Source organism: Dipodomys spectabilis, unplaced genomic scaffold (assembly GCF_019054845.1).
Source record: "Dipodomys spectabilis isolate Male_0828 unplaced genomic scaffold, ASM1905484v1 ptg000145l, whole genome shotgun sequence".
NCBI classification, from domain to species: Eukaryota; Metazoa; Chordata; class Mammalia; order Rodentia; family Heteromyidae; genus Dipodomys; species Dipodomys spectabilis.
This window is the reverse complement of record NW_024870822.1, coordinates 16,485,660-16,507,227: the sequence shown is the minus strand read 5'-3', so window position 1 is coordinate 16,507,227 and position 21,568 is coordinate 16,485,660. Positions and strand designations below refer to the sequence as shown.

The 21,568-nt window shown below is 45.5% G+C and overlaps 1 protein-coding gene across 3 annotated transcripts in view; it reads right to left on the bottom strand.

Moving 5' to 3' along the window:
• Ptpn5 (protein tyrosine phosphatase non-receptor type 5) overlaps nt 1–21,568 on the bottom strand; it is a 65,047-nt gene that overhangs the window by 28,118 nt on the left and 15,361 nt on the right. For 2 of the 3 annotated variants that reach the window (XM_042691512.1, XM_042691510.1), the window contains exons 2-3: nt 18,757–18,848; nt 12,566–12,642 (exon numbers count right to left, since the gene is read on the bottom strand). In XM_042691512.1, coding sequence (XP_042547446.1) covers nt 12,566–12,642; nt 18,757–18,776 — 97 coding nt within the window. In that variant the 5' untranslated portion in view covers nt 18,777–18,848. The remainder of the gene's footprint in view (nt 1–12,565; nt 12,643–18,756; nt 18,849–21,568) is intronic. The other variant, XM_042691511.1, reaches the window with a different exon arrangement.

Genomic DNA, 21,568 nt, shown 5'->3' with positions numbered 1-21,568 from the left:
AGGCTGATGGGTGCCCTACCTGACCGTGGGCAGGAGCTTTGAGGCTTCAGGCAGGGATCTGGGGTCTGTGTACAGAGTGGGCATGGATTGGGGGTAGGGGAAGCAGGGCTGCTTTGTCTCTGCCAGTTTATTAAATCCAGAAGGCTGACAAGGTTTCAAAACAAAACACAACTCAAGCACTCTTTGGAAGAACACAATAAAATGGTTCTCTCTGAAATTGCAAACAGCTTTCTTGCTACAAACAAAGGCTCAGTTCTTTGTGCCTCTCTGGAGCGGAGGCCTACAAGTACATGTGTGCAAAGGGTCAATGAAACTCTTAGGGTACACCTCTACTTCTCAGCTGCCTACGCGGAGAACTAGAAGAACTGGCAGCAGAGGCCCTAGGGAGATGGGGTCCCAGGGGTTCCAGTGCCTGAGACTTGAGCACAAGTGAAGAAGAGAGGATCAGGCAAACTCGAGAGTGAGAGATCTTGCTCTACCTTCGCATATCCTAGATGAGGAAACTGACATTCAGAGTGGAAGAGGAAGAACCAAGATTGGTTTGTCTTTAACCCTCGGGTTCAGCTCTCTATCATTATTAAGTTAGCACTCTAAGAAGTGTAAGAGCAGCTGTCTGGGGGCTACTCAGAAAGTCTGAGACCTGAGCCCAATGGCAGTGGGAAGCCAGGTCTTCACTTGGGGTTTTTTGTGGGTCCTGTTAAATGTCTTCAACGATCTAGAAAAGGGAAGAAGACAGGAGAAACAGTAGTGCTGTCTCCAGGAACTGCCACCTTGACAACTCAGCAGATTCACAACACTTAGCTAAATGTTAAACATCCTGACTGCTCTGTCAGACTGTGTGACCCTGGCCATTCCAGTGTCTTCCAGACCTTCTGCGAATTCAAAGAAAGGGTCTTTAAAGGCCTTTGCAGCTCTGAAGACCCACTGATTTTTTTTTTTTTAAATCTAGATCTGCTGCTCAATTTAATTCAATAACTTTCCTTTTATCTTAGGATAAAGACCAAAATCTGTGCCACAGCCAAAAGAAAGAAGCAGCGTGCTCTGACCTCTGCTTCTCTCTCCAGGTCCCATCTGCAGCACTGCTCTCCAGGTTCGCTCTGCTGGAAGTAGTCTGAAACCATGAGTTCTGTTCCAGGGTGGAAATGTCAGAGACCTTTTCACACAGTCCCTAAGGGAGTCCCTAAGGCACTGTTCCCTCCTGTGTTATTGATGACAGGGATAGGGAAGGATGGCAATGCATCCCCATGGCTAAAGGATCTGGTAGGCCAAGTGTCCAGTCACATGTCAGGGAGTACTTAAAGCTTTTAGCAGCAAAAGAACAAAGAATATATGGAAGCATGGAAAAAGCACAGTGCTGAGTGACAAAATGAGTTCATGGTTCCATTTTAATATGTGTTCATAAAGTACTTTGACCAAAGTTACTCTCCTTTACCCACTCCCTTCACCCTCCTCCCAATTAGTACATCACTCCTTGCTACCCCAACCCCAGAACCTGTTGAATTTTTTGTTGTTGTTGGTGGTGGTTGGGCTTGAACTCAGGGCCTGAGTGCTGCCCCTGAGCTTTTTATTGCTCAAGGCTAGCACTCTACCACTTAGAATCACAGCTCCACTTCTGGTTTTTAGGTGGTTAATTGGAGATAAGAGTCTCACAGCCCTTCCTGCCCTGGCTGGCTTCAAACAGTGATCCTCAGATCTCAGCCTCCTGAGTAGCTGGGATTATAGGTGTGAGCCGCCAGTTCTTGGCTGATTTTCTTCTTCTTTTTTTTTTTTTTAAAGAAAAATGGATGAGGGGCTGGGAAGGTGGCTCAGTGGTAGAGTGCTTGCCTTGCATGCATGAGGCCCTGGGTTTGATTCCTCAGTACCATATAAGCAGAAAAAGCCAAAAGTGGCACTATGGCTCAAGTGGTAGAGTGCTAGCCTTGAGCTGAAGAGCTGAGGGACAGTGTCCAGGCCTAGAGTTCAGGCCCCACGTCCGACAAAGAAAGAACGAAAGAAGGAAAGAAAAGAACGGATGAAGGAAAGTAATAGAGGGAATTTGATCAGAATACCTTGTATGCCTGTATGGAAATATCACAGTGAACACTCCTTCTCCATATAAAGATCATTTGTCAATAATAATGTTAGCAAAGGTACACTTTGATTTCCAAGATGTGCTCAAATCAGACACATCACCAAAAGAAAAGATCCAACACACTACAGATGTTCTTTGATTTATGATACAGTTACTGCTCAATAAATCCGAAGTAGAAATGTTTTTAATATACCTAACCTACTAAACATCAAGCTTAACACCACAGTGCAGTGTTCAGGCTGGAGGTGTGGCTCAAGTGGTAGAGCACCAGCTGTAAGTAAACAAACCAAGTAGGTGTGAGGCCCTGAATTTAGCCTTAGTACAAAAAAATACCTTTGAATTCAAGTCCCAGTACCAAAACAAACAATCCCCCCCCCAAAAAAAAACCCAAAGACCAAATTAAACCAAAACAACAACAACAATAACAACAAAAAACCCAATGAAGTACTGTAGAGTAAGTTGTTGAGTCTCCTGATCTCCTGGCTGACTGGGAGCTGTGCTTCCTGGTACCATGTTAAGAGTTCTATATTGCATGATGCCAGCATGGAAAGAGATCAAAATTTAAGAATTGAAGTTAGGTTTCAACTGAAGGCATATTGTTTTCACATCATCTTAAAGTTAAAAAACAAAAACAAGCTGTAAGCCCAACCATTATAAGTCAAGAACCATCTGTACAATATACACAGTTAGAACCCAAAATACCGCCACCCATTCTGCAAGGGCAGAAACAAAAATACACAATTAACACAGTCATTGGAGGGGAGCAGGCAGCAGTAGGAGATACAGGGAATAAGTGAAGGAAAGCAGAGAGGAGTCTTTTGTGGACCACCACACCAGAGTATGTGCACTAGAGTATGATCACCAATGGTCTGAAAAGTTCCAACATCCTCTCCTAAGGAAACCCTAAAGCAAACCACTCCATGGGAAGCTGCTCCAATGTCCAAAGGGAGAGAATGAACAGAAGTTGAGGTCCCTTTGTTTTGTCTGATTCCTAGAATGGGAGAGCCAGGGAGAGATCCTGTTGCTTGAAAATCAACATCTCCCAAATGGGAAAGATTCATAGATTTGGCTGACATGGATTGTCAAGTAATCTTGAATCGACTCTTCCCCCTAGCTGGTTCACCAATGACTCTCAAGTCGTTTTGTTGGATTTCTACAGGAAGAGGGGATCCCCTGCCTTGGTGACTGTCTCCATGAGGCTCCAGATATGGTTAACTAGTCCTCATTAGGATCTCTGAGGTTGGATCAATTCCAGGTTTTGGGACTGTCAGCATAGAAAAGAAGGTAACATATCTAGAGAGCCCTGCCTTCCCTCCCCACCTTTGCTTGCCAAGAATTTAGTATTTTGAAGTGGTAAATATTTTTTAAAATTTATTTTTGGAGAATAGGGAAAGATTCCTCCCCCTCTCCCTAAATGCAAAAAGAGAAAAACAAGTTATCTGTAGCTACCATACTGAGAAAGGAACTGGTTTCTTTTAGAAGTATTTTCTGGTATTTTTCTCTCTGTGCGTGGACTTTTTTCTCTACAGGTCATTCTGTTTAAAGGCATTATCTTATGATCGTATCTCTTTGAATTATAAAAATTCAATTTTTTGGTCAGTCTGTGCTGCTCCTGGGGCCTAGACTTAGGGCCTGGGTACTGTCCCTGAACATTTTTGCTTAAGGTTAATACTCTACTACTTGAACTACAAGCTCCACATCCAGCTTTTTGGTGATGAAATGGAGGTAAGAGTCTTAAGGACTTTCCCACATGGGCTGACTTGGAACTAAGATGTTCAGATTTCAGCCTCCTGAGCAGCTAGGTATGAGCCACTGGTGCCTGGCTAGGACTCAGCTTTTAAGCAATGTGGTAGACAGCCTCTAAGGAAGTGGCCCTAAATGACACCATCTCCTGGTGTTCACCTCCTTGTGCAGTTTCTCCCACATGGTACTAGTGTTAGCCTATGCGGCTAAGAACACCCAGCAGAAGCGAAGGCAGGCTGGTTCTAAGATTAAGTTTGGAGAAACTGTGATTTCCATCCTGGCTCTCTTGAGCTCTTACATGCTCTCTTGATTTACTCACTGGAGAAACCAGATGCCTTGTTGGGTGGCTGCTCAGGCAGCAAATGGAGAGTAACTGAGACCCCCCTAGCCAATAAGTGGCAGGGAACAGAAGTGTGCCAACTACTTATGAGTGAGCTTGGAAGGGGATTTTCAGCTCTAGACAAGTTTGGAAATTACTGTCGCAATGGAGATATTGTGAGAAGCTGAGCTAGAACCACATGGCTAAGCCTTTTCTGGATTTCTAGAATGCAGGAAATTATGTGAGATAATAACAAAGTTTCAGGGTAATTTGTATCTAATATATGCAGTTTCCTTTCTTAGACAATGTGGATTAGGCAGAGACACCCTAACAGGCTGGGTATGGACCACTGGATTTGCCCAGGATCAGGACTGAATGGACTACTAAGGTTGGCAGGGGGTGTTACTGTGTTGGGTGGAAGACAAAAACACAATTCAAAAGAGTCTTGTTTGTGATAGAGAAATGGCTTATCTTAATTTATGTGATATTTAACAGGGATGTGGGTAAAATAATCATCTTTCTTACAACCTAACAGTTGCAGGTAGCCATAGCTTAAGTGAAGCTAACAAAAGATGTAGTAATTTGTGCAAGATCTCAAGCTCCAAAAGGACAGAGACTAAGTTCGTTCACATTCAGGTCTGCTGAATCCAAGAATTAGAAAGAGTTAACAATAGCAAGTGAGAGACTTCATGGTTCATGAGTCTTCCATTACATGCATTAACTCAGTGAACTCTCAAGCTGCCACATTGAGACTGCTTTTCTTATTTCAAGTGTAGGCATCTGATGGGAGGCCTTAGGTGGTACAAGAATTTCTTCAAGCCCAGCTATGAGACTGATACCCAAGGTGGGACTCTCGAACATTGATTCTTAGTACTCAGCATTGTCATTATACCAGGAAAATGACTTTTGTCCTAGCCTTACACTTTTTTGTGCATGCCACTACTGGGGCTTGAACTCAGGATGTAGGCAGTGTCCCTGAGCTTTTTTTTTTGTTCAAGGCTTGCACACTACCACTTAAACCACAGTTCCATGCCCAGCTTTTTGGTGATTAACTAGAGATAAGTCTCAGGGACTTTCCTGCCCATGGTAGTTTCAACCCATTATCCTCAGATCTCAGCTTACTAAGTAGCTAGGATTACTGGTGTGAGCCATAGATACTTGGCTGGCCAAACACTTTTGTGGTCTCTGCTTAAATCATTCATGAGACATCTTCCTCATGAGTGAGGAGTCCATGGATCTAAGACAACAACCCCCAGGTTCTGGGTATCCAAATCCCCAGATTTTCTTGCTCACAGTGTTCTGAGCCTAATTCCTGGGCCTACTGCTACCCATTTCTGACTGCTTTATGAGAATATGCCATGCTGCTGTATGTGTTCCTGGTTTGCTAAGGTGACTGCTTGCAGAGCTGTCAGACTCCCATCCTCATAAATTCATATACAAGTTCTTGTGCTTGACTGAGCTAGGGTGAGGGGGTTGAGACTGGACACAGACCAGCTTTCACTAGACCTTGTATTTTGGTGCAGAAATCTGAGTAGCCATGACTGAGCTAGGGTGAGGGGGTTGAGACTGGACACAGACCAGCTTTCACTAGACCTTGTATTTTGGTGCAGAAATCTGAGTAGCCATGATTCAAATTTGAACAGGTTTTCAAAATCCTTACACATGAATAATTGTCAAGGTAGAAGACCAGAACATCTTTAGGTTCAATTGATTAGCTTGAGTTCCAGCTAAGCTCTTTAGATGTATACAAAACCTGCAAATATTGGGAATGATTCTGTATATAGTTGTGCTCTTTGCAGTGGCAAGGAGAAGAGTCAAAGACAAAAGAGCCAAAGATTTAAACTATGTAGGGTGAGTAGCTTAAATAAAGGAACACCGAGGAAGATAATGGGATATAGTGTGGAAGTTAAAGAACAGTCAGAGAGGAAGAAATGAGTTTGGAGAAGCATGAAAAGTTATAAAGAGAATGAGCTGGGGGATTAAGGAAGGTTGCAGATTACCTAAACTCCATCTATGATGAAATAGTATTTATTTTCCTTCTCTTGAATATATACTCATCTTGTAAATCCAAGGCCAAGGCCCTGGGTTCAATCTGTAACACACACACACACACACACACACACACACACACACACACACACACACACACACACACACACACACACACACACACACACACACACACACACACACACCCAGACAGAGGAAGAGATGGGGAGGGTGGGGGCAGAGAGAGAGAGAGACAGAGAGAGAGACAGAGAGACAGAGAGACCGAGAGACAGACAGAGAGACAGAGAGAGAGAGGAGAGAGTGAGGAAGAGAGTCTCTTGCATGTCTTTGAAAGTTACTGGAAATCACTGCCATATAAGAAGTTTAACCGTTTTGAGACCACCATGTTGGAAGGAAGCCCAATGTAGTCACATGGAATGAAAAGCCAAATGGCAGTGCACTGAGGTGCCAGCATATAAGATACATCTTGGGAACTTTTTCCCAGCTCAAGACCCAGGTGAATTCAGCCAAATGGACAACATTTGGGAGACATGCTTAGGCAAGTTTCTTGGAGCAAGTAGAATGTGTAAAGCCTCTGTTTTCAGACAGTTTTTAAGGCAGTAATAGCTAAGCCACACAGATGTTGATCTGAAAAGAGCAAATGAGATGATTTTACAAGTTTTTTTTTTAAGGATAGAAAGTTCTTCTTGAGGTATGGACTGATTTATCACTGAGCCAGTCCAAAAAGAAAGGAGATGGCATGTGTCTCCATGTGTCTTGGGAATGCAATGGATGCTTACTATTGGGCAGGGAGGGGACTGGACCCGATAGGTCTTTCTTCTGGTTGTAGTGAGTTCTTTTTGAGTCCTCGCATCTAACTTCCTGCAATTTCAGAACTGTTTCTGTCCTGGTCAAGGCAAATACACAACTGATTCCCGCCTCTGGAGTTTCTCCCTGCCTGACTTTGCAAGCAGACAACACTTAAACCTGAGTCTGTGCTAGTTCTGTAGGGTCTCAGGCCTGTGAAGGGGAGAATGTAAAAGAGCCACATCCTCACTGCTGAAGGCTGGCCCAGTCTTGCAGCGTAAGTCTTGAGAACAAGAACACAAAGATGTCATGATTTTCTGTTTGTTATATCCTGGAACAATCATCACTATCATCAGCTACCATTTATTAAGTATTGTGCAATAAGCACCCTAGTTCCAGAGATTCATTTAATTCTCACAAAATCTCTATGAAGCTCTGATCAGATTATCATCCTTAGTTTAGTCTGAAGATTTGGAGGCCAAAGCAGTTAGGTCATTAGACTGAGATCATACTTCTGGTCAATGGCAGATCTGGGATATGAAGCCAGCCTGTCCTGAGTCTGTCTACTGGAGACACTGAGAGCAAGATTTGGTGATGTCACTCCATTTCACATCATGCTCATCACTAGCAGCTCTGCTATCTACCTCCTCCCCTGGTCCCCAGTTGCTAGGCCTTAGACTAGGCCTGTGCTGATGGTGGTTGGAAAAGAAGCAGAGGTCTGGCATCAGCAGTGTTGCTTTCTCTCTTGTCAATGTGAACAATGACACACAGAGAGGCAAGTTTGAGTTTGACTATATCAATATGTTTAGGTGACTATTAGGTGACTGTGAACAAGAAAGTGAGAGTGAAAGAAAAGGAGGATAATCTCATGAAAAAGAGGGTATATGAGGGAGAAGCAAATATACGTGTATGCATGTGTATGAGGCAGAGAAGGCAGTTCAGGAGCCACCGAGCCCCTACAATAATACCTGAAACCGTGTGGCTCAGAGTCCAGGAAAAGGACAGAGAATGTAGAAGGAGGGAGGGAGGGAGGGTGCCTTCTGATCTTTGTGCATGTGTGTAGATGGATGTGCAGTCATGGGAGAGAGATCTAAAGAGAAAGAGAGAATGGGTGAATCTGTTCATCTCCAGGAAGCAGGTGGATGAAGTGGCAGAGCTGAGAAAGCCACGCATGAAAGAGGAAGAAGACATGCAGGTGTGTCCTTTGGAGCTATGTGCCTGCCCCCACAGGGCTCTGTGAAGCAGAGTCAGGCCACGTGCCTGGGCAGCTGTGTGGATCTATTCATGTGTGTATGCGGTTAACAGGAGCGTGTGAATACACGTGGGAGTGGGAGTGCTGGGGGGGGGGAGGGGGGAGGAGGTATGAACTACTGTGCCTGCCCTGGGGTAGCTGTGGGCTGCCAGGGAGTGATGGTGATGTCTGAGGATGCAGGAAGTTCAATCTGAGAAAACTACATGACCTGCCTGATGATAGCTAGCTAAGGTCCAGGTGACCGTGGCTGCCAGGGTGGTGTGTGTGTGTGTGTGTGTGTGTGTGTGTGTGTGTGTGTGTGTGTGTGTGTGTGTGTGTGTGTGTGTGTGTGTGTAAATGAATGAGTCACACAGGCACGGATGGTCCTTATTCTGCCTGTGGCCTGTAACTTGCCTAGTAGAGGAATGAGAGACCATTTAGGGCTGTGTTTATTTAAATACCATCATTATTCTGCAATTGCCTGCAGTGTCCATGGGTTCCCTCTCCTCTCCTCTTTTCTCCCCTTCCTTCCTTCTTTCCTTCCTTCCTTTTTTCCTTCCTTCCTTCCTTCCTTCCTTCCTTCCTTCCTTCCTTCCTTCCTTCCTTCCTTCCTTCCTCCCTTCTTCCTCCCTCCCTCCCCACTACCCTCCCTCCCTTCTGACTTTTTTGTGCTGGTATTGTGGTTAAACACAGGGCTTGGGTGCTGTCCCTTAGCTTTTCTGCTCAAGTCTGGTGCTCTATCACTTCAGTCACAGCTCTACTTCCAGCTTTTTGGTGGTTAATGAGTCTCATGGATTTTCCTGCCCAGGCTGGCTTTGAACCACAAGCTTCAGATCTCAGCTTCCTAAGTAGCTAGGATTATAGGTATGAGCCACCAGCACCTGGCAATGGGCTCTTTCTAAAGGCTCAGCACTCTAACTCTCTTGTTCTATATACTTTCTTTTACGTTTCGATTGCAGTTTAGGTCAGTGGCTGACCTATATTTGTGCCACAACTGTATTCATCAGATTCACATGTACTGGTCTTTCCCATTGTCCTTTTCTTGACTTTCACTTTCTCTACAGCATTTTACCACTATTTGCCATATTATCTTTCCTTATTTTATTTACTATTTATCTTCCTTTTATTGAAAATGTCTATAACAGTACTTACTACATGTTAAGCCTTGTTCTACCCTCTCTAAAGACACTGAATCTTCCAACATTTCTATGTAGTAATGATTATTAATCTTGCCATTTTGTAGACAGGAGACAGTGGGGATCGAGTAGTTTGTTTAGGATTATTCTACAGACAATGGTAATGCCATGCCTGGGACCAGAGTCCCAGCTCGTACCCATCACGTAGTACTGTGCTGTGAGGGTAGGCAGTTTGGTTTACTGTTGACTCTCCAGTGCTTACAATAGTCTCAAACACATGGATGCTCAGTTAATAGTGGATAAACGAAGACATTAATGAATAAATACTGAGTGTGGAGACAGAGAGATGAAGCTGAGAGATACGTGCCTGCAAAGAGCTCACAGTGCCAGAGAGGTGACAACACCAAACCAGGATGCATCAGAGGGACACACAACTTGCCTCACCCTTGGCAGATAGGACTTTGTAAAGGAAAGACTCAGAAGGGGTCAGGCTCAGTGATAGTGTCTATGTCTCCCCATCCCCTGGGGACAAAAAACCTTCACTCTGCCTCAGTTTACACTCGTTCCACCGGCACAGTGGAAGTAGAGCAGGGTATTGGTCATGACACAGCTCTGGAGACTGGATGGACTGAATCTTTCCTCTATCCAACACCAGCTAAGCAACCTCGAGCAGGTATAGCCTGACTCCTAGGCCTCAATCCTCTCACCTTTAAGATGGGGGCAGTAAATGATACCAACTTCCTGGGTATTGCCTAAGGCAGGCAATGTGCCAGCTTCAATGGAGATGACTAATATTCCTTTTCCATTCTACTTTGTTTGTTGGCTTTGGGGGAGGGATGGGAGAGAGAGTTAGAATTAAACATATTGTGCTTCATTACTGTAACCTATCTGTTGTGACTTCTTCCTATCTTCAAGAAGTGGCCCAATGCAGAACTTATCCATAAGCCTTCATTAAGGCAGACACTATGTTTGTTTAATCTACTTCTACATCTCCAGCACTCAGTAGCATTTCTGAGCCATAAATGTTCAAAAAAGTATTTGTTGAATGAAACTGGGTGCTGCTGGCTCACACCTGTGATCCTAGCTGAGATCTGAGGATTGTAGTTCCAAGCCATCCTGGGCAGAAAAGTCTGTGGGACTCTTTATCTCCAACCAAGTAGCAGGAAGCGCAGGTGTAGCTCAAGTGGTAGAGCCATAGCTCTGAGCAAAAGAGCTGAGAGTGAGAGACCTTGAGTTCAAGCCCTAGTACTGGCGCATACACACGAAAGTATTTGTTGAATGAACGAGTGACTTATTTACTCCGCAAGGACTGTTGTGAGGATTAATATTCATGTTGTTGTTATTTGCATTTACAGAAGGACTGTAGATCTTTCAAGGTTAAGCACCTAGCCTGTAAACAGAACAGCCAGACTCAAATACTCCCCTCCCCCCTGCCATGTGCTCTCCTTTATACCACACTCTTCTCTGGACTCCTATACATTGTGTCCTACTTTCTGTGCATTTTTTTCCCCTAGCTAGTGGGGCCATCTCTGATGGTAGAATCATCTCCAAATTCTATGACTCATATCTGAATCACAGAACTATTTAATAGTTGAAAGGGACTTTGATGTCATCTAGACCTCCCGCCCACTGTGGAAATTTCCTTTCCAATGCCTCGCTTCCTAATACTTGAATGCCTCCAGTGATGGAACACTCATTTTCATCCCGTGGAATCATTAGTTCTCTGACTAGTCTATTTGGAGAGTCAGAAAGCAAGTTCTGTCTCCCGTGGGCCCACAGGCTGCTCTCTCATTTCTGTGCACTGGGTTTACACCATCATCCTAAGATACACAGAATGGATCTGCACATGACAGCCTTGCAGATATTCAGACAGCTGTCACATTCATTCAGAGAATTCTTTCTCTTGAGCTAGCTGGTTTGGTCTCCACAATGGCTCCTCCTGGGAGATCTAGCCATCCTCCGCCTGATCAATGGAGTGTCCACAGGGATCAACGGTGCCCTGACTGTGCCAATGGACTCATTCAGCATGCCTGAGGAGCTTCACAGGGAAGCTTCACAGTGCTGCGTGCATAAAATTACTGATTATTTTGAAGAGACATGACTTCAGCATCTTATGTGGTTGTTTTCAATGTTTATCTATTTCAGATTGATATTTATTCGTAAGGAGAGTCTATCATGAGGTTTCTGACAAGCCACAGATAAACATTTGGGAGGTGACATGAAAATGTATTCTATGTTACAGGATTATTCTTATTTTTCTTCTCTTTCCTCTTCACTTGTCTTTTTTTTTTCATATGTTCCAGTACTAGGGCTTGAACTAGTACTAGGGTCTCTTACTCTTACTTGCCTCTTTTGCTCAGAGCTGTGGCTCTACCACTTGAGCTACACCTGCACTTCCCCTTGGTTGGAGCTAAGTCCTGGGGCTTGAACTCAGAGTCTGAGCCCTGTCCCTGAGCTTCTTTTGTTCAAGGCTAGCACTCTATCACTTGAGCCACAGTGCCACTTCTGGCTTTTTCTGTTTATGTGGTACTGAGGAATTGAACCCAGGGCTTTATGCATGCTAGACAAGCACTCTACCAGTAAGCCACATTCCCAGTCCTTATCTCTGTTTTCTAACATTGCTACAATGGACACTAGCCAGTGAAAAACACAAAGATAAAAACACTGCTAAAGAGAGGATAGGGTCCGTTCATTAAAAACCTCCCTGCTCCCTTTTCCTTCATTCCTTCCAAGGCTGTTTATCATGACTTGTATACCACTCCAAATGGAAGGCCATGCTGCCACCCTGTGGGCATCAGAGTCCTGGTCATGTCTCTAGTGGCCGTGGTCAGGGGTCCAGCCAGCCAAGCTCCTACAGCTGCTGTCTCTTGGACCACACCAGCAAGTTCATGGCTGGCAGTCATTTTTGCATACCATCCCCTACCTTCCCATTCTTCATTTAGACCACATCCAGCTAGTTTATAGTTCTTCTTCTACACTTTTGAAATCTGCCCAACAAATCACTGGTCTGCAGTATGTTCCTCTCAGCTCTGAGCAACCTGGCCCTTCCCACTTCGGTCCACTTCCCAGAATACCCCGGGATGCTCCCTCCTCTTCTAGGAGATGCTGCTAGAGCAGCTCCAAATAGTAACAGGACAGAAGACACCAGGAATTAGAAAGGAAGATCCTCATGCACACGGAGACCTTGGAATAGCAAGTGAAAAGCTAGCCAGTCTTCACTGCAGTCCTGGGTCAGAGCCCTGGGGCCTCTGGGTGCTGGGGAGACTTACCCGGCAGCCTCTCACTGCAGCACATGTCCAGGGCCCCTTCCTTGGAGTCATCAGCTGCGTGGTTCTCTCTCTCACTCCTGCAGCAGGAGGAAAAACACGAGTTGATACTGTTGAGCTGGAGTCAGACTCTGAGGAAAAATAAAAGCCCTGTTCTGTACTGTGTGTTCCTTAGAGTAACCTCATCTCATCAGGGGGACCTAGGGAAAAGACCAGTCTTCCCCAGGCCAGGCTGCAGTGGTGGGAGCAAGTGTCTTCCATGTAGAATTATCATCACCATCCTTCCTATCAGGGAAGGAGGGATTAAATGTGTACAAAGCTCTTTAAAATCTTTACTGAACTATTTATCCTTACCATGATCCCTCTGAAACAGGAATTATTAAACAGGCATAGAGAGGTTAAGTAACTTGCCCAAGATCACACGACTCATTAGGCTGGAACTGAGTTTGAAATGATACCTCAGGACTCCAGGCTCCTGCTCTTACTGCTGTGCTGTTCTACCTTCTAATTCCTATAGCCTTGAATCATGAGTAAACAAGAAGAGGAATAACACACAATCCTGTGTCTAGCTTCCTAAGATGTTCAAGAACCCTGGGTTTCTGGCAGTGGAAAATGGCATGAAGAACTTACCTTCAAAAACAGCTAAAGTAGGAGTAATAAATATATTTTGCATCTTCTAAATGTTCCCTAGATCAGATCTCCCTTTTTGTGCCAGTACTAGGGCTTTAATTCAGGGCCTCATGCTCTACCTTGGCTTTTTTTTACTCAAGAATAGCCCTCTACCACTTGAACCTTGCCTGCACATTCAGCTTTTTGCTGATTAATATAAAAGAGCCTGTCAGGATCAAACTGGGATCCTCAGATCTCAGCCTCTTGAGTAGCTAGGACTGTAGGTCACCAGTGCTCAACATAGAACATCCTCAATCTAGTCCATCAGGGAACCTTACAGAGGTTCTAGACTCCAGAACCCCAGTAAGCTGGAGAACGGCTGCTAGAAATCAACTAGACTTCAGGAAGTACCTTTGGAGCTGACATACCTTGTGGGTAACCATGTAGCTTACAGGGGTAAGCTTACAGCTTACCTCTCCTGTGGTAATAGCCTTAGGGCAGGTGTGTACTCCAATGCCCTTGGCTGTCCCTCATGTCTGCCCTTGGCACTCGTGACTGACCACAAAAGCCAGGCTGGATTCCTGCCTTTACATGTTTACAATACAGACTGGAGGCCTGGGATTGTACTGTTAAATGCTGAATCATGGTCATGAGAAGGGCTGCACACCTCTGCTGCCCGGGCCACTGAGAAGCCTAATCCTTCTCCTGTGGAGCCCTGAGCAGGCAGCATGTCCATCAAAACCGCGAGATGCCCCAGGATTCTCTGTTAGGCCTCCCTGCCTCCATTTTAGCAAAGCCAGTGGGATGTACTTTCTGAAACTGGCACTCCCAAATCCTTTATCACAAATGAACTAGCACAATACTTGCCATAAGACCAGGAGATCAGATGACTCTCGGCCCTCTTGTCCTGCAATCTAGCCTCTCTCACCGTTCTTGGGGCCTGTTTAAATCTGCCCAATGACAGATTTAAATAATTAAGGGCAAACAGGTCAGGTCACACTGGCCCCTAAAACAGTCTCCACATGTTCCAGGGCAGATGGCCGATGTAGGCAGTATAGTTTACATCCTGAACACTGGATGAAGCAGGGTTGTTTTTTAATTTAATTAATTAATTTATTTTGCCGTGTGGGGCCTGAACTCTGGGCCTGGGCGCTGTCCCTCAGCTCTTCAGCTCAAGGCTAGTGCTCTACCACTAGAGCCCCAGAACCACTTCCAGCTTTTTCTGCTTATGTGGTGCTGAGGAATCGAATCCAGGGCCTCATGCATGCAAGGCAAGCGCTCTACCACTGAGCCACCTTCCCAGCCCTGGATGAAACAGGTTTTAACTAGAACCAATCCCTTAAAATTCAAATTTATCACATAATGTTCCTTGAAGAAATACTTTCATGACACCCTACTGCACTTAGGTTATGAATATCCTTTCATATAGTTCACTAGAGGATGTATGACTTGTGTGATCGGGGCTATATGATAGTGTATGATCTAGCCTCATTTATGTCTCTGATTTTATCTCCCCTTGACAGTCACATCCTGAAAAATTAGAGAACGGCCCTTGCTGCCCACCTGAATCATCTCCCTTCCTTTTTCCCCTAACAAACACATCCTGTAACTTTAAAAGAGATCATAACCTGTGACCCAGGTCCATACTGGGTATTGATACATCTGCTGAACTCAGATGCTGTTAAAAACTCCTATGCTGTGACTCAAGATAAGATTGCTCTCCCACCTGAACTCCATCTTGGCATAAGCAGCCGCTTCCTCTGTTCCTATCCTGCCCCTAACTCCATGTCAAACAAACCACCCCTGACCTCTGCCCTGCCTGAGTTCACTTTTCTGCCTGATGAAAAGGGACCCTAGTTGTAAGGGAGGTGACCCATTTTCTCTTCAGTACACCTGAAGGAGACTTGGTTGTCCTTCTCAGGTTTTGTTCCCAAATAAAACCTTTTGGTCTGCTGAGTCCATCTTTCTGCTCTTTTCCCTCACCCCTTTCACTCCATTCAGCCATGCTGGACAGGTTGTTGCCTTCACATATACCTCATCTGTGTTGTCTAGAGAGGCCTTCCAACTCTACTTCCCAGTAGTTTCTCCTCATTACGCTTGACACAGTAGGCAGTTCCATTTTATTTTATAATATTACTTGATTGGCATCAAGCCATTAGGCAGCAGGCTACAAAAGGACAGGGTCCACCATTCCTGTTTTATTTATCACTGTATCTTCAGAGGCTAGCCTGGCTCAGAATAAGGTTCAGCAAATAAACACTTGTGGAAGAAATGGATGCTGCTGCCCTGATATTCTTGTGTGTGTGTGTGTGTGTGTGTGTGAACACATCAGGGACATCTGAGCTACTTGTTGGTAGTTCTTTGTTAAGTTTGGAACCCACCTCCATAGCTGCTATCCAAAATAGTCAGAGAGTCATGGGGTTTGGAAGTCCTCTCATTTCACAGAGGAGGACATGGAGGGAGAGAATAGGAAAGTGACTTGTGCTTGGTTGTATTCTGAGGTGGTAACCACAGGACTTAAGTTCTAGAACTCCTATACCCAGCTTCTCAGTCCTGTGCTTGCTTTTTAGATCTTAATAGTCAACCCAGGTGGAGGGCATTTATGAAGGTGGCCATGGCAAGGGGCAGAGAGGTAACCAAGGAATTCAGATACCTCTGGAAGGGGACCTATGTGCGTGACTCACACCTGCTTTCACACCTTAAGCCTCCTAGGCCTCCAGCCGAGTTCAGAATAGCTCAGTGCGGCATTCGTGCAAGGGACTCTATAAATAAGCTTCCTAGAAAATGACTAATTTCATAATCAGAAAAGCAGAAAGAGTAGCACCTCCCGACTACAGAAGAAAATGGAACAAGAGTCACTGCTCTGCCCTATGGTTGAACAGGCACCCTAGACCAAAGCTGTATGTCTAAGTTGTTCAGGAGAGGACTTAACTAGATTCCCAAGGTGATGGCACATTTAAGTTGGATGAAGAAGCTCAGAGTCTGAGCTTTGCCCTCCTCCCTGCCTACCAGGAGCAGAAATAGCTTCTTGTAATGGATTTCTATAGGCTTGTTCTCTCTCCCCCTCCATCTCTACAAGCCAGGCAACAGGAGCTGAATGCTGGCCTGTGTCAGGGACTTGCTGGCTCCCTGCTGCTACTCTTAGAATCAGAAAGCCCCAGAGATGATGGGATTGATTCAACAAGCATTTTCAGAGCAAAACCCAGAGCTGTCCCACGAATATAATGTTAGCAAGCCAGGCTCCTTCTTACTGGCCCCTATTTGTCTGAAGAGCCAGACATGCAAACATGATAGTACCCAGATAACTCCTTTAATTGATGGTATACATGGAAATGTCTCTGCTCAGTAGTAATGGGCAGGAGCCTAGAAGTAGTCTGGCAGGTGAGCAGCTGGTTTTTAGAGGATAATCCTAGGTAGGTGATGGGTTACAAGGGAAAGAACTTCTTGAGCAGTGCAAATGGTAAGAGTGAGACATACAGGCCTGAGATGCATGGAACATTGGCACTAACCAGAAGTTAAGCTGGTCAGTGGGATGGGGAAGCAGATGGGCCTAGACTTTAGCAGAGACCAGAGAGCAAGAAACAGCCCAGGCATCAGGAATCTTGCCTCTTTTGTGGGATGGTCTTCTTCTTGACCATGTGGCTTGGCTGTGCCAAGGTGTGGCATAGGCTCCCCCATGGCTGGCCTGGACTGTGAGGTTTACAAGCAGAAGGACTGGTGACATACATTACAGGAATAAACATCAGACCCAGCAGGTGGCCCAGCGCCTAATTTAGTCCCAATTATTTCTATTTTAATTGTGATACAATCTGCTGAGCATAAACCCACCTTTTTAATGTATAGAATTCAATATCCTTTAATATATTTGTGATGTGCAACCACCATTATCTAGTCCTAGAATATTTTTTTTTGTCGGTTGTGGGGCTTGAACTTTGGGCCTGGGCGCTGTCCCTCAGCGATTCAGCTCAAGGCGAGCACTCCAGAATATAGTTTTTTTTTTTTAATCACTATCCAAAGAAACTATATATATCCATTAAGAAGTCATTCCTCCTCCTCCTATCTCCACAGTCTGACAAACATTAATTTGATTCCTATTTCAATGGGCTTCTCAGTTCTGGATATTACAGCTAAGTGGAATCATAAAATATTTACATCACATGTATCCTTTATGTTTGGTTTCTTTCATTTAGCCTAAGGTTTTCTAGGCTCACCCAAGTCATCCATGTGCCAGTACTTCATCAGTTTTTATGGCCAAATAGTTTCCCACTGTATGGATGGGCTAACTTTTATTTGTCCAGTTATTAGTACATGGACCTTTGGTTCTGCCTTTTGGCTACTGAAAATACTGTTGCTGTGATACACTTTCATATCATGCTTCTACAAACTTATGATTCTGGGCACTCCTGTCTTTGCCTTGGGCCTGAGTCTTGTTCTACAAACATGGTGGTCAGACTTTAAGTTCCTTACAGCTTATATCTTTACCTTCAGTTGCTAATTTGCACTTGTTATTACAGCTACTCACTAGTGCTGAGCTCTGGAGAGCCGGCCTGGACCATCCCTCCCAGCTTCCAGGAGCTCATGGCTGGTGGGGGAGACACAGTAGCTACTGTGAAGTGTTAGGCAGTGGTCTATTTGGGGAGGACTGGGCCTACTTCTCTTCTCCCAGGGGGTAGCATGGGTGTAGGGGGCATCTTAAAGTGAAAACTAGCTTTTACCAGGACTTATGCACAGAAAGGGGACAGGGTTGGTGCAGAGGATATGAGCAGAGAAATAATCAGCCTGTGTCCACAGTGGGTGAAAAACGGAGAGTTGCTGGGGCACTGAAGCTAAGGTTCCTGGGTGTAAAGCTGAGCCAACTTAGGAAGGTACGGCCTTTAGTTTGCCCTTGGAGCTCTCTGAAAGCACCCTTCCTTGTCACCACAGGATTCTTCTAACTCGTCTAAAGCTCTGAGGGCACTAGACAGCTCTATTGCGGAATCACAGCGACCCTCTTTCACTTCCATTCCTTTGGTTCATGCAGCTCCTCAGCTTGCAAAATACATTCTTTCCAAATTTTGCCAAATCTTACTCCTCTTCCACAGGTCTGAGATATTACCCATTCCTAAAGCACTCTCTCATCCCCAGAGAAGAACCAAACTCTCTTATCTCAGCTTCCCCACATACTTTGTTCTGTTGCTATAATAAGCTGTTTATGCACCTGTAAACCCTTCCTTCCCTCCCTCCCCACTCCGCCCTGCTGCACTTTCAATGACTTGGGAGCATCTTCCCTTCATCACTGATACTCAGCACACAGCCTGAGCCTATGGGAAGTCACAGTGATGGTCGAATGTAGAGCAGTGGCTAGGGTCTGGGAGGGAAGACTCCAACTAGGAGCTTTCCAACCTACAGAAGATGGACAGGCCATGGCCAGAAAGAGGTTCATAGTGCTGTTCAGATTTTTTCTCCCAGTATATTCAGCATTCAGGGGTAGAACACATGCCAGTTGCATGGAGAAGAAATGACCAGGATGACTACCTATCATAAATGAGTCACTTGTTGCACCCACCTTGGTGGGTGGGCTGAGAGACCCACGCATGCTCACTCACCTAGCTCCCTCAAACTTCATTCCCAAGGTATCCAGGTGGGGAAAGGTGCCATCTGGGGCCAGGTCAGGAAGTTTTCTCAGCAAAAAAGCAAACTGTAAATGTGAATATAAGAGAGAGGTCATGTTCAGAATGTCCAGGTGGAGAAACTGAGGGATAGGAAAAAATATAACTTTCCTCAAGCCACAGTGTGTGAGAAATTGTTGATAGGTTGTTCACAAAGACCTCATTTATTTTTGCCAGTCCTGGGGCTTGAACTCAGGGCTTGGACTCTATCTTTGAGCCTTTCTGAGAGTTCTAGCTCTTAAGCCACAGAGTTACTTCTGGCATTTTCTGTTTATGTGGTACTGAGGAATTGGACCCAGGGCTTCATGGATGCTAGGCAAGCACTCTACCACTAAGCCACATTCCCAGCCCAAATCCTGATTTCCTTCTTTTTTTTTTTGGGGGGGGGGGGGTCCGGTCGTGGGGCCTGAACTCTGGGCCTGGGCACTGTCCCTCAGCTCTTCAGCTCAAGGCTAGTCCTCTACCACTTGAGCCACAGCGCCACTTCCAGTTTTTTTTTCTTGCTTATGTGGTGCTGGGGAATTGAACCCAGGGCCTCATGCATGCAAGGCAAGCGCTTTACCACTGAGCCACCTTCCCAGCCCATCAAATCCTGATTTCTTATTGGGAGTTACTTCTTACTTTATACCTAGTGCCTGTCTGCTCCTAAACACAAGGAGACCCCCCTACCCCCAAAGCAGAACTTGATCACTCATCATTTCTGTTATACCTCCAAGGCCTCTTATCAACATTTTTGCTGCCAAGGTTACTCAGTCAATTTCTGTTGCTGGCAGCCAAAGCACCCAGACTGATATGTGCAGAAGATTTGGGGAACAGGCAGGCTCTGCGCCCAGGACGCCCAATGCCTAGTTCACTGCTATTTCCATCCCGCCAAGCCGCCTACCCTCCTGGCCCAGCTGTCCACTGTCCAGCCATCTGCCCATGTCTGCGAAGACTGCAAACTTGGAGTGCTCTAGATCCCAAACACAGGGTCTGAGTGTTCTCTGGTTGGGATGTGCCTTGATGAATGACTTTGATTCTATCTTTGCTCTGTTGGTGGGGGGAGTAGGGGAAATGAACATGACTCAAGGAAGGGAAGACAAAAGGGTAGTAGACAGGCCCAGAGCTCTAAAGGGCTCAGACATCCTTCAGGAGACTCTGACTCAGGAACTAGCCCATCCACTTGTTCAACTTGTGTTTACTAAACAATTCACTGTGTGCAGACCACATCTGAGGCTCTAGGAGCACAATGAAATAAAAGCACCGCATGGAAGATGCAGGTAAAGGAAAGGAAAGGCAACTTTGGGGCAAGTCTAATGGGACATGTGCAGGGTGTCCTGGGATCACCGAGGAGGCCCTGCACGAAGCAGAGGAGTCATGGGATTGAAAGGATGAATGTGGGATGTGGGTAGGTGTTCAGGCAGAGGGAGGGCAGGTGACAGACCTGGATTTGGGAGAAAGCAGGGCACATTCAGAAATGGAAAGGACCTCGGGCTTACAAGCAAATATGGGAAAGGAAATGTAGCACAGGATGGGAAACCTGGCTGAGATGCTCCTTGGTAATGTTTTCCTTCTTATCTTCCTTCTTCCCCCCACACAGAGCACACAGACCCCTACCTATCTCCAGGGAGGTATGGTTTCAGGACCCAAGACCATGTTCCCCATGTGGTTCTGTGTCCTGTGGAAGCTGAAGCTCCTAGCTGGGATGATGGCTTTCTAGGGTCAAGGAAGGTGAAGAACTGATCAGTTCTGTGACATGTGTGTGTGTGTGTGTGTGTGTGTGTGTGTGTGTGTGTGTGTGCAAAGAGGGCCAAATCTTATTCTCTGGGGCTCCTGGGCTCCACAAATGTACATTTACCCAAAGCATAGAAGCAGCAGACTCTGGAGAGGCTGAAAGTAAAATATCTCAGCTCTCCAGTGTGGCTTCTTCCAAGTATCCTTGGTATTGTTATAGCAGCAAGTGAGAAGGGTACCCCAGAAATGTTGGAGATTGAATTTCCTACCCCAGGAGAGATGGGGAGTGCTGAGTTCAGCCTTCTTTTATTTAAGGAACACAGTAAGACATTTCTTTGTGTTGGAAGGTCAGGAGACTTACTGTGTTACAGCTCAGGTTCTACAGTCTCCCCCTCCGCCTCTTCTTGGGGGCTACTCCTAATTGGTTTGACAAATCCATTCTCTTCTGATGGTAGATTAGTAAGGATGGAAAGGAATAGGAGGAGCTGGTCAGAGGGAAGAAGGAAGCAGAAAAGATAGAACTGGGCTCTAGCCACTGGTTTAGGAACACCTTCCACCACCCTTCCTGATAAAGAATATGACAATGACAAACAGTATTAACACCAGAAGGAGCATCAATCTCTACTGATGCCTTGTCACACATGCCAGGTGCTATTCTGAAGGCTTTACATGTGTGACATGCTTATTCCTTGCAGCAGCCCTGGAAGGAACATACTATCACATGCATTTTCCCAGTGAAAGATAGATATTCAGAGAAGGGGACAACAGAGATACTACTAGAGTCTTGCTCCTTGCTGCCCATATTCCTAACCTTTCTTCTCCTCTTAACTTCTAGACTGCCAAAATCCTTCCTCTACAGACAGAAACACAGTATGCATTCTCAATATGAGGCTTGGGGGTAAAGGTGAGGATGGGGATTTGCAGGCTCACCTCTATCAGGGTGCCAAGGGAGCTTCCTGTTGTGCACCCTCCCAGAGCTGAATGATGGACCTCCTGTTTGGACATGATCTTAGGTTTCTCCATGAAGCCTTATCCC